Source organism: Protomyctophum bolini (genome assembly GCF_963924005.1).
Source record: "Protomyctophum bolini genome assembly, chromosome: 7".
NCBI lineage: Eukaryota > Metazoa > Chordata > Actinopteri > Myctophiformes > Myctophidae > Protomyctophum > Protomyctophum bolini.
The window spans coordinates 31,113,266-31,130,610 of NC_137868.1; the positions used below are offsets into that span (position 1 = coordinate 31,113,266).

At 38.3% G+C, this 17,345-nt stretch overlaps 2 protein-coding genes across 3 annotated transcripts in view; both read right to left on the bottom strand.

Moving 5' to 3' along the window:
• The window catches only part of cmc1 (C-x(9)-C motif containing 1), a 307,618-nt gene that overhangs the window by 144,911 nt on the left and 145,362 nt on the right, over nt 1–17,345 (bottom strand). The gene's annotated exons all lie outside the window — the stretch shown is intronic.
• Nucleotides 6,521–17,345, bottom strand: part of LOC308318953 (CUB and sushi domain-containing protein 3-like) — a gene marked incomplete at its 5' end in the record, with an annotated part of 301,597 nt that continues 290,772 nt past the window's right edge. Inside the window, 3 exons of the mRNA XM_080768691.1 lie at nt 6,521–6,976; nt 7,801–7,942; nt 16,505–16,592. Of these exons, the coding sequence (XP_080624817.1) occupies nt 6,817–6,976; nt 7,801–7,942; nt 16,505–16,592 (390 nt within the window). The 3' untranslated portion in view covers nt 6,521–6,816. The remainder of the gene's footprint in view (nt 6,977–7,800; nt 7,943–16,504; nt 16,593–17,345) is intronic.

Consider the following 17,345-nt stretch of genomic DNA (forward strand, 5'->3'; position numbering starts at 1 on the left):
TGAAAAAAATGACGAAATTACAAAAACGATGGGTTATAGCCAATGTTTTTTGAAATTTTGAAAAAAAAAGTTAGCCTCGTTTCTCATCATTTTGGACCATGGGCTATAGCCCATATCGTACGGCATACTATAGCGCGCCGTTTTTCATCTTATTTGAAGATTTGAAAAAAATTACGAAATGACAAAAACGATGGGTTATAGCCCATGTTTTTTGAAATTTTGAAAAAAAAAGTTATCCTCGTTTCTCATCATTTTGGACCATGGGCTATAGCCCATATCGTACGGCATACTATAGCGCGCCGTTTTTCATCATTTTTGAGGATTTGAAAAAAATGACGAAATTACAAAAACGATGGGTTATAGCCCATGTTTTTTGAAATTTTGAAAAAAAAAGTTAGCCTCGTTTCTCATCATTTTGGACCGTGGGCTATAGCCCATATCGTACGGCATACTATAGCGCACCGTTTTTCATCATTTTTGAAGATTTGAAAAAAATGACGAAATGACAAAAACGATGGGTTATAGCCCATGTTTTTTTAAATTTTGAAAAAAAAAGTTAGCCTCGTTTCTCATCATTTTGGACCGTGGGCTATAGCCCATATCGTACGGCATACTATAGCGCGCCGTTTTTCATCATTTTTGAAGATTTGAAAAAAATTACGAAATGACAAAAACGATGGGTTATAGCCCATGTTTTTTTAAATTTTGAAAAAAAAAGTTATCCTCGTTTCTCATCATTTTGGACCATGGGCTATAGCCCATATCGTACGGCATACTATAGCGCGCCGTTTTTCATCATTTTTGAGGATTTGAAAAAAATGACGAAATTACAAAAACGATGGGTTATAGCCCATGTTTTTTGAAATTTTGAAAAAAAAAGTTAGCCTCGTTTCTCATCATTTTGGACCGTGGGCTGTAGCCCATATCGTACGGCATACTATAGCTCGCCATTTTTCATCATTTTTGAAGATTTGAAAAAAATGACGAAATGACAAAAACGATGGGTTATAGCCCATGTTTTTTGAAATTTTGAAAAAAAAAAGTTAGCCTCGTTTCTCATCATTTTGGACCATGGGCTATAGCCCATATCGTACGGCATACTATAGCGCGCCGTTTTTCATCATTTTTGAAGATTTGAAAAAAATTACGAAATGACAAAAACGATGGGTTATAGCCCATGTTTTTTGAAATTTTGATAAAAAAAGTTATCCTCGTTTCTCATCATTTTGGACCATGGGCTATAGCCCATATCGTACGGCATACTATAGCGCGCCGTTTTTCATCATTTTTGAGGATTTGAAAAAAATGACGAAATTACAAAAACGATGGGTTATAGCCCATGTTTTTTGAAATTTTGAAAAAAAAAGTTAGCCTCATTTCTCATCATTTTGGACCGTGGGCTATAGCCCATATCGTACGGCATACTATAGCGCGCCGTTTTTCATCATTTTTGAAGATTTGAAAAAAATGACGAAATGACAAAAACGATGGGTTATAGCCCATGTTTTTTGAAATTTTGAAAAAAAAAGTTAGCCTCGTTTCTCATCATTTTGGACCATGGGCTATAGCCCATATCGTACGGCATACTATAGCGCGCCGTTTTTCATCATTTTTGAAGATTTGAAAAAAATTACGAAATGACAAAAACGATGGGTTATAGCCCATGTTTTATGAAATTTTGAAAAAAAAAGTTATCCTCGTTTCTCATCATTTTGGACCATGGGCTATAGCCCATATCGTACGGCATACTATAGCGCGCCGTTTTTCATCATTTTTGAGGATTTGAAAAAAATGACGAAATTACAAAAACGATGGGTTATAGCCCATGTTTTTTGAAATTTTGAAAAAAAAAGTTAGCCTCGTTTCTCATCATTTTGGACCGTGGGCTATAGCCCATATCGTACGGCATACTATAGCGCGCCATTTTTCATCATTTGTGAGGATTTGAAAAAAATGACGAAATTACAAAAACGATGGGTTATAGCCCATGTTTTTTGAAATCTTGAAAAAAAAAGTTAGCCTCGTTTCTCATCATTTTGGACCATGGGCTATAGCCCATATCGTACGGCATACTATAGCGCGCCGTTTTTCATCATTTTTGAAGATTTGAAAAAAATTACGAAATGACAAAAACGATGGGTTATATCCCATGTTTTTTGAAATTTTGAAAAAAAAAGTTATCCTCGTTTCTCATCATTTTGGACCATGGGCTATAGCCCATATCGTACGGCATACTATAGCGCGCCGTTTTTCATCATTTTTGAGGATTTGAAAAAAATGACGAAATTACAAAAACGATGGGTTATAGCCCATGTTTTTTGAAATTTTGTCCATGGTCTCAGAGGTCATCGTTATAGTCTTCATCATTTTTGAGGATTTAAAAAAGGTGAAAATCGAGGAGAATTGCGGAGTGTTGCGGAAAATGTGGAAATTACGGAAATTGGAAATTGGAAATTGCGGAAATTGCAGAAATTGCAGAAATTGCGGAAATTTCGGAAATTTCGGAAATTTCGGAAATTGGAAATTGCGAAAATTGGAAATTGCGGATAGCGGAAATTGCGGAAATTGCAGAAATTGGAAATTGCGGAAATTGTGGAAATTACGGAAATTGGAAATTGCGGAAATTGGAAATTGCGGAAAGCGGAAATTGCGTGTGATAAAATAGCATGTGCACTTGAGATAATTCAACACAAATGACTCTACTGTATAGCTCTCTCTTCTCTCTTTCTTTTGGGCTATATAGAAATGTCTATTTGTACGTCTCTAAATGTTTTGATGATTTGAACAAGGTGGACCCTCTTGTAAACAAGTGCAATGCTTTATTGGGTCATACACTCACAGTTAACAGTCTATGTAATGAGTTGTGCTTGAAATGTACTGTAATTCTGCAAACTGTTAATCAATATTTCAATCTTGATCATTCTTAGAAATGTAGCCCTTTGTTGTTTATTGGACCCACTCATAACACTTCCTCACAAGCCGCGGTAGTTGACAAGCGTTGTTTTCTTGTAGATTGCCACCGCACCTCTGGCTGCACCTCTGGCTGCACCTCTTCCACAATACCTTCTTTGTCTTGAAAAATATCACTCACTTCACACGGGTATGATTGGTACAATTTCAGAGGCTCCCTGTTTGAATGCTGCAGGATATGGGAATAGAATAGCACTGCTAATCATGTAAATCTCTTCATTGTGTATCCCTGTGAAAATTGATGTTTTTCATGCCTGTGCTGCAAAGCTGTGAATATCGAGGAGGCTCTATTAACATGATGAACTGTATTCAGCTCACTGTTACGTATCCTGATTACTAACCATATCTCTAGAGCAACCTCCAGATGAGATTCTATTCAGATTACATATTTACTACCAAGAAACAAATGTGAAGCCAATATGGGTCAACTTCTATTGCGTAAAATGTTAGGCTACTCTAGCAGTGTGTTTTTTGCATTGAAAGTATGTCCATAAATGCAGAAACCCTATAGCTATTTCTCAATTCCCATAATGCACCATCAGCACAAACAGCCTTATCTCCATTGGTTGAAATTGGTAAGTCACTACAAATAGTATTTCCAATCCATACATAAATACTGTAGGGAAGGCTTAGGCTTAGGCTTTAAGTTGTATAGTAAGCTTAATGTGGGTCTAAATGGAATAAGTACCAGCCATTTAACATCCACATAGAATTAGAATTCTGTAGAATGTGCGTTCTAGATCGAACATTCTGTCATCTCCTACACTAGCAGATCATTTATTTTCCTTTGGCTCTTGCCATTTGCCTCCTTTCATCCTGTTACATAATGTCATTATTACAGTCTGTCATTGCCCCTCGTTGCCAAGCCTAAAGAAAAAACACACTTTTTAACAGAAAGTCTATCAAATGGAGCCAGACTGTTATTTTTCTCCTTTCAGTCATTTCAGCATCCCATCAATATTTCATGTCACCATAACTCTGCACAGTACAACGATGTTATTTGAAGTTTCTCTGTGTAGTTTCAAGCTCAGTCGTTTCAACTTTGATTTCTTTGGGTTCATGTCTGTTCAATATACCACATTCAGGTTTTAAGGCCTTTTCTAACTTTAAATGAAGATCATGCACCCATCCATTTATTGTGACACTTCACAAATTAGATTATCTCACTTTCTCAAGAATTGCACGAGCTGTATACTTTATGTAAACATACAGCAATAGTACATAGCATAGAGTGGTATATGCAACCAAGTTCAAACCGAGGCAAAATGTGCCTCCAGATATTTTTACTTGATGAAAAGGCTTATTCACCAGCGTGTCAAGCCATTCCTTTAAATTCAGTGGCTTCTGGACAGAGGTATGAGTGCTGGGCTACATTCACCTGCCATTTAATGAAACAGAATCAGAATGTGAGTTCATTAGAATTTATATTTTATATATAAATTACGGATTTATACATTGCCTATAAAGAAAAAATACAAAACAATTTTTGGGGGGATCTTACATGACATTTACATATGAAAATTTACACAACATATTCAATAACTTACAAATGCTTTATTTGCATAAAAATATATCTCTTTACAAAAGTATTGTAATATGTACATATACATACACTTGCTTCTGAATGGATGACCATTGAGTGGTACACTTAAAAGCATTCTAATCTACTCCAGTCTGATGTGATACTGACATAATATGTTTTCTTCCAGGTGCATTTTTCCCCTCCTCAATAAGAAATATGAAACCGCAAAATATAATACATATTGGTAACACAAGACATTTTGCCAAAGAGAATGCCATCAAGTATCAAAACTGTAAAAATGTACAAAATGTAACAGCAATGACAGGAATAAACATAGTGGTACAAAGAGCGATAGCAGCAATTGCTATACTGGATCACTTTTGGCAGACATGCACAGTTATGAAAGTATGAGCTGCTTTTTAAACACATCTCTTCTTTGATAAATCATGAAGGCTGACATCACTCAGTTAACTTATCATAAATTCCACTAATGTACAGTATAACTAATGAAATAAACGCTGTGTCTTCCTTAAAGACTTATGCCCATACTGTTTTCAAGGCACTGCAATGATATATTTAATAATATAATGACATTGTGGAATACATGTTTGGACCCAGGTGATAGTAAGATACTGATGGCGGCTCATTTTTAAGTGTGCAAAATCTGTATATATAGCTGTACTGTACATGTGTGTTGGTAGAAGCTGAAGGTTCAGTAAGACAATTAAACGATCATTTGTATCAGTTGAAATCCATGATAGTCCAAAGCCCTGAATTTACCAAGAGTCTAGGATTTGTAATCTAAGAGTTAGTGACTAAAGCAGTTTTGTCAATTTCACTGACATCTGATGATATTTGAATTTGATTTGAATTTAACAAGGGGGTGGTAGTTTAGCATTAGTTCATATTTATTCATAATAAAGAAGGGTCATGTTCAAATGTTGTATTAGAAGAACAAAATCTAAATTATGACATGCCCTTTCTTCCCCCCTTAATCTGCCCTGTCCATATTTCCGCTACCTTACTGACACCAAAGCATTAAGAAACTCCAGGGAAACTCCAGGCCTAAGTACTTGTAGACTCATGTCTGGATAATCTCATTTACTATGAAAGGTGTCATTCATCCTAGAGCAGAATTCCTACTTTGAGATGCTTGATGTATACATCGTCGGGGCTAGGATTAATTCACTCCCATCATGTCCACTTCATCAAGTGGGTGTACTTTGCCATTTCAAAGCTGGAGGGGGAGGGATGTTTTCTTTTAAAAACCACATCATTACCGTAAATTGAATTTAAAGTGATTTGACCACAGCTCTGCAGAGAGCATCATATTGTGGCTGATACTTTTACTACAATCACTAAACTTAAACTCTCAACCAGATAACATCAGCTCACCATAGTAATGGAAGGAAAGAGCACTGCATATCCTTGATAATATACCGACTGTAACGCTGGCTAGAACTCTTATGAAGAAACTATTATCAGATAACTTGTACTTCAATAAAACCCCATAATTTACCATACTGCTAAAAAATAAATCTACTGCACTTCAGTAATCAAATACCTGGCTAAACATGTCATCAGTGGGAGGCTACATCCAATTAAGAGGTATAATTGACCGAAGAACTCTTGAGTAGAGTGCGGACGCGTCTCATGCAGTCTTTTTTCCCTCGTTGCCATCTCACGACACATACCAGTGCTAAAATAAACTCCACGCATCACTCTGATCAACTCACAGTTGAGGGGCTCAGCAACTCGTTGAGACAACACACTAAACCTGAACACTTATCTCTCAAAATTCTAACAATATGTGACTAATTTAAAAAAATAGTAAATGGGGAACCAGGCTGTACTACAGGAAAGAAATGAACATTTGGTTTGGCATTGTGAAGTAACCCCTCCCACCATTTAATTATAAAGAGTAAAAAATACTCAATTTATCTATGCCAGAGGCTCTTTTTAACTGTAAAGCCAACACTCACAGAGTGTAAAGAAAGAACACTTCTCTTCACCAAACCGGTGGAAGATCTCAAAAGGTGTGGAACGTCGCCTTCCTCTCTTTCTCCTTCTTCTTTCCCCTTTCTGTATATGATTGACTGCAACTGTAGCATCTGTTGCCGAAAGTGTGCTTTACATTTCTGAGCGATTCTCTCCATTTCCTTGTGTCTGTGTGCGTCATCAGAAACAGGGAAAAAATAAATAGATGTTTATATGTTGATGGTGTAGAAGCAAAGAAAAGCTTGCTATTTCTTTGTTCTTCATTTAGCGTCATCGCCTTTTCTTTCTCTGTATCACTCTGCTTGTCTGTGTTGCCCATCAGTACATCAAACCATGGTGCAGACAGTGTTGAGATTCGGGTCGAAGCGGACTACTTTCCCCTCAGCAGCTTTAGTGTTTGTGTTGTACATGGGGTTTTCAAAGGTGGCTTGTCCATTGTTGTTCTCATGGACAGAACAGCCTGTGTACTGCGCTTTATCTGTTTTCCTGGAAAATAAATTAATAATTGTAATATCAGCATAAAGACAGTATACCAAATACACTGCCCTAATTCAAATTCAATAAAGGTGCACGCTTCAGTGATGTTGGATGTGTATAGCTGCGGCACTATAGGTAAATTAGGTATTATAATCAATACTGAAATTAAGTCTGAATAGTCTTAATGCAAATGTCATACAGTAGGTCCTACATGTATATATTTTGTGATAAACCATTCATGTACCTTTCATGTACAACATTCATAAACACACACAGGAAAATAATGAACTAATTTAAAATGTTCAAAGTATGGTGCAATACCCTGTCGCTGAGACAGTAATCAGACTGCTGATACTACATCATGCATTGACGCATCAAGAGATCCAGTACCGATAACTAGAGCCAGAAGCTCATTATTTTATTTCATCTTCATTTTTTATTCTATATTTATCTTGATTTGGTTCTTGACTCTTTACCCGTACCTCTCAGTGTTTTATTCTCACTACTGTTGCTGCAATGACACCTGAATCTCCCTCTGGGGATAAATAAAGATACATAATTGTTTTTATCTTATCCAACAGATAAGGAAACTGTCTTTATGAGCTCGGCCATGACCATCCATGCCACCTTAGTGCACATTTGAATTGTCTGTAAATCTATGCAGACATAATTGCATGTGAGTAAGGGTATTCTTCAACTTCGCATGCAACCTAGGTATCCTGGCCCTTACCAAATAATCCAAACTCGTGGAAATATATTGCTTTTCCATCATAGATAGGCATTTAACAGCTTATGTCGAACAAAGCATGTTGTTACTACAGTACAGTACATACCTCTGTTTGTAGAGATAGAAACCCAGGCCAGCGAAGATGAGGGCGAAGAAAGGCACAAGGATTGCGATGGCCACAGAACTGCTGTTGCTGGAACCGTTAGGCTCAGGGTCAGGTAGCGTGGCATTCTCTCTCACGCTCATACCTGGAAGCAGTGAAGATGGTAACCATTTGATCCACATATATATATGGCTACACTTCATTGTAGGATGAATAGCGAAAATATCCGCCACAATGCGTATACATCACAACGTGTCATGAGCTTATAAATCTTCGCCTTAATCCATATGATAATATTGCCAAAATAGCGATGCCAATATTAATGTGGTTAACCACTCAGACTCAATATATTCAGATCAAGATTGACCTATGGAACGGGAAGTAGTAGACATGACAGAGAACCAATACATACGTGTAAGAGGACTGGGGCCTGTTTCACGAAACTTGGATTAGAGATTAAACCGGGATTTAACACATATCCTGGTTTAATATATCCTGGATCAACGATTAACCGGTTTCATGAAAGCTGGTTAATCTTGCCAGATTAATTTAACCAGTTAACCTGGATATGTTGAGGCTTGATTCGGTTTCATGAAAGTGATGCTACATTAGTTACCATGGAAACTAATGCTTTGGATTTAGCCTGCTCCGGACCAGGCTAACAGCCAGGTTTAACCTAATCCTGATGTCTTTACTGTTCATTAAGCAGTCAAACTGATCACAAACCAATGATGTTTTCCAGACTTATTCAATTAGTATGGGTTTATGTTGCCTTATTTGTATCGGTCTGCATTAAAGGACAAATTTAAGCACTATATCAAATCAAATAACCAAAATATATAGGCTGCACAATATCATGACAGCTTGTGAGCTTGTAGATCAGCTGCTTTTGGTGAATGTTCCCCAGAATAGGTTTGCTGTCGTGCAAGTGCACGGTTAACACATAGGGCTGTATTTTGCGTGTGTTAAGTACCAGGTCTTATTCCCTAACTTGAGTAAACTAAAGACCTGGAGGCGTGATCAATGCTCTTTGGCCACTCAGAATAGCCAAATGGCATTGATCACGCCTCCAGGTCTTTAGTTTACTCAAGTTAGGGAATAAGACCTGGTACTTAAGACACGCAAAATACAGCCCTTAGTGTGCTACAGTTTAAAGTGAGCTCAGGCTTGCTGGTGCTAAGCGATTAACATTGGATTTTTGAACTTTTTTGGGGGCCCACAGCGAGGGGCCTCTTATAGCGAGAATCTCATCAAAATTATGATTCTACCATCTTCCATTCTGGAGATATTGACCTTTTTCTAACACCTGCTTTTGCCTGCACGCTGCTCGTTTGAAAAAACAGCAGAGATATGGAAGGTTGAAGTTGACAGACATTGACAGACAGATATAAAAATGAACACAAATAATATCATATACATACTATACACTGAATGAAAGCCCTGAATGTCTACTTTTAGGAGGAAAACAAATACACATTGATCCCATGTACAGTTTGTCACTAATTGGCTATTGAATGCAGCTTGCGCCCACCAGAGAACTTTAGAGAAAGCATGGACCTAACAACTAAATATTCACAAAATAAGGCCTATAGCGACATGTACATACTATATACCGTATGAAACAGAATACTCTCTGCTTTCATAAGAAAAATACTAATACTGTAATAATAATAAAAATCACACCCCAGTGAAGTGAGCAGTGCAATGTTGCACTGCTCACTTCACAACATTGCACTGCTCACTTCACAGGGGTGTGATTTTTATTATTACGAGTAAGACGCGCGAACGCGGGAAGCGAACGCAGATCGTAAATTGCAATAACAATCCTTATAATATCCTTATCCTTATAATAATTCAGCGAATCTCTGAATGTCTGAATGAATGAATGAATGTCACTGACAGCGCTTTATCTCATCATTGGCTGCACCAATCGCTCCCACTTTTCACACAGGCATGGACCATAATTATATGGAGGTCTTAACGGAGCCCTTTTTTCGATTTGACACATTAATGATTTAAAATTAATTTATTAGTGGATTAAAAAATGCAAAAATGGGTATTGTAGTGTCAATATGAATGCAAAGTAGCGGTCCATGTGTGGACAGGCTACCTGTCGCCGTTGTGCATGGTGAGATGTGTGCAAACCGTGTAGTTTATCAGGAGAAGAATACCAAAGGATGCAATGAATTTATTAGTGAATTAACCTCGCACCCTCACACCTTAGCGACACCTGCATCACAGGCCACCGTTCCCACCGTTCCCACCGTTACCCCACTGGCATGCTTCCTCTAGCTAGCGCTGCAACACAACAAATTGTGCCCTATACAATTTGGCACCGCTGACTGTGTGTGTGCGTGTTGCATCCTTTGGTAGTCTTCTCCTGATAAACTACACGGTTTGCACACATCTCATCATGCACCGCGGCGACAGGTAGCCTGTCCAGTCCACACATGGACCGCTACTTTGCATTCATATTCATGTCATATTTACAGTACTACGGCCTTCACAGTGTGTGTGTGTGTGTGTGTGTGTGTGTGTGTGTGTGTGTGTGTGTGTGTGTGTGTGTGTGTGCGCAAAAAACTTCTACACTTTTAAACCGCAGCAGCTTACTGCATTCTCCTAGCTGTTGCTAAGCTACATTAGCATAGGAACGGAACCAAAACAGTGTTGGGCAATCACCAGGGTTGCCACATTGACTGAGAGGGAAACAAGCAACCAGGTCTATGAAAATGTTAACAGGCCAGAATAAGTCAGAAAAACCGAAAATAAATCTACAATAAGCAACAATATAGCTGACTGTCAAACATCATTGTCCAATGTTGTTTCAGAGCAGTGGTTCTCAAACATTTTCATGTCATGGACCACTAATATTCTATATATATATATATATATATATATATTTACTATATATATATTTGCTGTTCATATATTCAGAACGGGTAAGGACTAGTTAGAACTAGAACTGCACTCTGCCGAGTGCATACTTGCTTGTTGCACACTAGTAGGCCATAAATGGCCTACTAGTGCGCAAGCAGAGCGCGCAAGTACTTTCGACCGCTGGAAACTATCACATCTCAGTATCTCTGTGAAGGAACGTTTGAAATGTATAATCATTACGTGTAACTATTTTCTACCTAACTACTTTTTTACAGAAAAATGAATCATTGATATGTGATGAAAAAAAGGTATATAAACTGAATTAAAATATATTATACAGTATAATTATTTTATTACTTATTGTAAATTGTCAATTGTTTTAAATGTATTTCATTTTGTACTATAGTGATATTAATACTAAATCATGATCAGAGTAATATGTGTCTCTAACTTCAATTTCTGTAATAATACTTTCAAATTTGTTGAAATATACATGATCTAAAATACTTCCGAAATCTGTAGTTGGATTTGTATCTCAGTGATGACGTAAGAGAAATGGTCATCTGTGTAATCTGGTCCCACCAGATACCACATTACATCATCGTTGAGAGCTGGGACCAGAGTACACGGTGTGTATATGTATGACTAGCTCTCAGTGATGACGTAAGAGATATGGTCATCTGTGTAGTCTGGTCCCAGCAGACCAGGCACAGATTTACAAATTACAAATCACATTACAACTACATACTCTGTATGTAGTTGTAATTTGATTAGCAGTATACTGTGGTTACTTGGTTCCAAAAAGTGAAGCCAAGTTTTTTTCAACCGTAAGTCTGTGCCTGGTTTGCTGGGACCAGTTACAACATTACGTCATCGTTGAGAACTGGGACCAGAGTACATGGTGTGTATATGACGTAATGTTGTAACTTGTAACTAGTCCCAGCAAACCAGGCACAGACTTACGGTTGAAGAAAACTTGGCTTCACTTCGAAGAGACCAAGCGAAATGATTACTTGCGCGCTCTGCTTGCGCAAGTAATCATGATCAGAGTAATATGTGTCTCTAACTTCAATTTCTGTAATAATACTTTCAAATTTGTTGAAATATACATGATCTAAAATACTTCCGAAATCTGTAGTTGGATTTGTATTTAATTGTTTAAAGCCTAATCTTGACATGAAGGTCTTTATATTTATATCTTTTTCAGTATAATGGTCTTCATTGAAATCTCCTATTATCATAATTGTGGAAGTCGGAGATGATAGATACTTTACCATTTCTTTGAGAAATGTGTTTAATTCCGAAAGGTTTGTTTTAGGTGATCTGTACATAAGAATGATATATAGATCTTTATTTTTTACATGTATACATACGTGTTCTACTTTTTTCATTACAACTACATACAGAGTATGTAGTTGTAATTTGATTAGCAGTATACTGTGGTTACTTGGTTCCAAAAAGTGACAGCCAAGTTTTTTTCAACCGTAAGTCTGTGCCTGGTTTGCTGGGACCAGTTACCACATTACGTTATCGTTGAGAGCTGGGACCAGAGTACATGGTGTGTATATGTATGACTAGCTCTCAGTGATGACGTAAGAGAAATGGTCATCTGTGTAATCTGGTCCCACCAGATACCACATTACGTCATCGTTGAGAGCTGGGACCAGAGTACACGGTGTGTATATGTATGACTAGCTCTCAGTGATGACGTAAGATATATGGTCATCTGTGTAGTCTGGTCCCAGCAGACCAGGCACAGATTTACAAATTACAAATCACATTACAACTACATACAGAGTACCGTAAATCCTCTTTTAGGAACCCGGGCTATTATTTGTCTCAACCGATCCCGATACCGGGCTTTTATTGGAAGGAGGCAGCTATAAGAAGGAGGAATTTTATTTCTAATTTTCAAACTGATGATAATGAACAAATCACATTTTGGGTCAGTTAGAACACAGTATGTGTGTGTATTGTATTTTTTATTGTATGTGTAATGTATTGGGCTCATAGCCTATTGAAACCAAGTCCTCGTGAAATATTGAACAGTGCAGTTGCAGGTGCTCAATGGTCATTTTAACTGTTTTTCCATTATTGGCATATTGCCTATGGTAAATACCATAATAACATCAATTTAACTTGAATAACCAATGTCCTTTGAAGCTATATGATTCCCTGCTATGTCATTTGAAGCTATATGATTACCTGCTTTCATATGACATGAAACAAATAAAAATACAATGGCAGTCCCTCAGTCAAATCTGGTCACATTCAATATACCGGTATAACTTCAACTGAGATAGACTACCACAGTACTGTGGTAAAGGCCTACAGTTAGGCTACTGACAAGTTCAGATGCAAATAATAACATAAAAATAAAATGTATGATAGGCTATTTCATATACCGGTAATATCAAATCAGAACAGTGCAATACTGCAGTGCTTCAACGGGAGGGAGAGAGAGAGAGAGAGAGAGAGAGAGAGAGAGAGAGACGTGTTAGAGAGTGTCTCTCTCTAACGCGCGCGAGAGAGAGAGAGAGAGAGAGAGAGAGAGAGAGAGAGACGTGTTAGAGAGAGCGTCTCTCTCTAACGCGCGCGCGCGAGAGAGAGAGAGAGAGAGAGAGAGAGAGAGAGAGAGAGAGAGAGACGTAGAGAACGTCTGAGAGAGAGAGAGTTGTTGCTAACGGTGTCCCGTTAGCAACAAGCTAACAGCATACCGGTGGTAGGCTACGTTCGTTCCATAAAATGAGAGATCCAAAAGGCGCATGTTGCTGCGCCAGGCTGCAAAACCCCCCATGCGCTCATCGACCTGCCGTTTATAGAACCAACGTTCGTTGCATGAAGGGCAGATCTGTGGGGGCTCTCTCCCGAAGTTATTAACTTTGTTGTATTGTGTGCGAGCCGAGCACCGCGGCCACGGCATCTGGACAGTGGACGCTGACGTGACAGGCAGGCACAGCCAGCCAGAGCAGCGAAAGTAACAGATACGGCACTTGAAAAAAAAAACAACACAAAAAACCCCGGCTCATAAAAGGAGGCCGGAATTTATTTACTTAATTCAACGCCATCACCGGTGATTAATAGAGGCTCGGTAATTAATAGAAAGGAGGAGTTTATTGGAGGATTTACGGTATGTAGTTGTAATTTGATTAGCAGTATACTGTGGTTACTTGGTTCCAAAAAGTGAAGCCAAGTTTTTTTCAACCATAGGTTTGTGCCTGGTTTGCTGGGACCAGTTACAACATTACGTCATCGTTGAGAACTGGGACCAGAGTACATGGTGTGTATATGACGTAATGTTGTAACTTGTAACTTGTAACTAGTCCCAGCAAACCAGGCACAGACTTACGGTTGAAGAAAACTTGGCTTCACTTCGAAGAGACCAAGCGAAATGATTACTTGCGCGCTCTGCTTGCGCAAGTAATAAATTACAGACATGATCTACAGGGTGTCATAGTTAGTGCTTGGACCACGCCAGCTCCATTATGGTCACAAAAGACGCCATCACACTCATGTCACCATGACTCAGCCATAACCATATAAGGAGTCCCCAAAGCAGGACCACGCCATCACACTCATGTCACCATGACTCACAAATCACTCAGCTCCATATATGGCCACAAAAGGGGCCAGGTCCACAACAAACAAATCACTCAGCTCCATATATGGGCACAAAAGGGGCCAGGTCCACAACAAACAAATCACTCAGCTCCATATATGGGCACAAAAGGGGCCAGGTCCACATATACAGTAAGCGGGACAGAAAGCGGGACAGACACACACACACACACACACACACACACACAGACAGACAGACAGACGTGATCTGCTAGGTCTCATAGTAAGTGCTCACTGGGTTCGCAATTACAGTATTAGTTTTTTTCTTATGAAAGCAGAGAGTCTTGATGCACATATCTGATCATAAAACGGACTTGGAAACTTCCCCTGACATCTGCGTTGGTCTATGCCGGACGGCCGTCTCCATTACGTCGTAATGGAGGGCTGCCTCCTCGCATAGACCAACCAATAGTGCCAGACGCTTCTCAGACCAACACCTCTTTTCAGGAGGGGGGGGGGTTTCACTCTTTGTAGAGCCGATCGGTGTTACATTATGAGTTGTCCGGGCGCATATATAGTTGAACTACAGTAATCAATAAAAAAACGTATATCGTACCATAAGACGTATAGAAACGCTATGCGCATACCACGTATGCGTATAATAAAGTGTATGGATACGCTAATAGCGTGCGATGTGTTAAGAAGAATTATTATATTATATTATATTATTTTTTTATTTATTTTTAAAGTGAAAACCACAAAATATTACCATTACTCATTGTTTTACAACATATTACCATTGTAACGTTTCACCCACTATTGAACCCATGGCCCACAGTTCACCAGTATGGCCCCTGTCTGGACAACAACCCCTTCCCCAAAGGTAGCTCCCTCAGAGGAGGGAGTTATGGCCAAATATCACAATGCGACAATATCATTATGCTTACAATATTAAGAATTCTGTTTTAAGTTAATAGTAGTGGTAAAATGTAAACTATATTTTTGGGGTAGTTAATCATTCAGTCTATCCACTATTGAGAGTATGTTCTCTCTTTAATTACAGCAGCAGTATTTATTTTAGAAGCTTAAGTCCTTGTATCAGTAAGTCTTGAATAGATTAGTAAAGATACTGAGATATACAGAAGGGGCAGTAATGCAACTATTAAGGATGCAAACTGCCATAATACCCTATGAAGAAGAAGGATCAGTAAATCTGTGTTCTACAGAATGGGTCTAGAGACAAAAAGCCAGGCTGTCTATTCAGCCAGGCTTGTTGATCCCGGCTCGCCAAATCCGCCAATTCTGAGCCTCGTTTGGCTTTAGTGGAACGGAATAAACCAGGCTGTAAAGACCAGGATTGAAAAAGTCAGGTTTTGGCCTAAATCCTGGATTAGTTCATCCAAGTTTCGTGAAACAGGCCCCTGGCGTACTTACTGGTGTTGACATTGTTGATGGAAATAATGATCCTAATGCGAATGAGGAGAAATAAGCGGCTGATATTAAGGGTGAAGAGGAGCGACGGCAGATGGCTGGATGATGACAACAACCATGATGACAGCCGTAGAAAGGATGATATATGATGATGATAATGATCATCACGATCGGCGTAATGATCGTGATGAACGTTGATGACAATGAAAGAGTCAATAAAAAATAACAATGCAGGCGGAAGCAGGAGGAAATGAAGGGGATAACGAGGATGGGTATAATCTGCTGTATGCTCTATGATGGCCACAATATGTATTTGATGACAGGTTGTCAGGGCAGCTGCACGGCTCAGCTTGATTGTTTTAAAATCAATCTGGGTTTTTTTTATTTAATTCAGTGTTGCCCGCCAATAGGATCAGTATTAAAAACATCATTGTACTTTTGTCATGAATGGTGAATGGTCCAGGGCAGGTGCAACATTTCCAGAAAGAAGCCTGAGACCCTTTTTTTCACAGTGTTATCAACAAATCAAAATAAATATAGACAGAATGGACCACAGAATGGTTTCAGAATATTAACTGTGAGGAGGGTAACACAACCCAATGCTTTACAGAACGCCACATTTACACATAAACAATCACATTTTCAACCACATGTGCAAATGCAGGAAAGTGAAATGCGTTAAATGTGAAACAACAGGAAGAAATAATTTGCAATCTGATATTTTCTCTACGACTCATTAAACAGCCATTACATTTGCTATAAACAGGTTACAACCATATGTAAATGAGTTGATGATGAAGGAGGCAAAGATTTTTTTTTTTTTTTTTTAGAAGGCACTTACCAAGTCTCTGCAGTCCAAACTGTCCATAGTCTTTACCCTGTATAAAACCTTGGAACACATAGCTGCCTCCCTCTGGCTCCGCTGAAACCTGTTGAAAGAGTAAAATTACATGTTGCTTCATGTGGAAACTTGAGGAAACTTAAAATGTATTTTTTCTTCATCAAATCTCTTACAATATCAAAAAGTACATACATACATATTTTAAAAGACAACATATCCCCTCATGCCACATTCAGAAATTACACTTTCCTTATTTGAACTTATTCTAGCCAATATCTGTCACACTGCTTTACTCAATAGACTTTGAAGTTTAGTTCAGACGCAATCTGGGAACCCATTCGGTAAAAAAAAACATATATCAAAAAATATAAAAAACACTCACTCACGCACGCAAGCATGCACATAATATATATACACTGTATATTATTTTTTTTAATTCATGTATTTTCTTTGAGAGAGAGAGATTACTTCAGATGCATATTTTCAACCAATGAAAATACTCTAGTTATCCCAGCACACCTAGGTACTTCTGTAGATATATCATTGTGTAGGCAACTCACATTAAATGATTCACAGACAGAGAATTGTAGCTGTGGTACAAATATATAAAACCATTATAGAAAATATCCACAGTAAATGGAGCATATATAACTAGTCAAAATGTATGTGTCTTTTCTGACACATACTGTAGGCATGCCTGGTAATTGGAACAAAAATAGGTACAATTGCCCAGCCCCCAATAACACACCTTTCTCAGTGATTTATTTCTGAGTGAATATAAAAACAGTCGTTTTGTTTGTTACAAAACAGTCCCTGGGCTTGGTTATTTTCTCCAAATTCC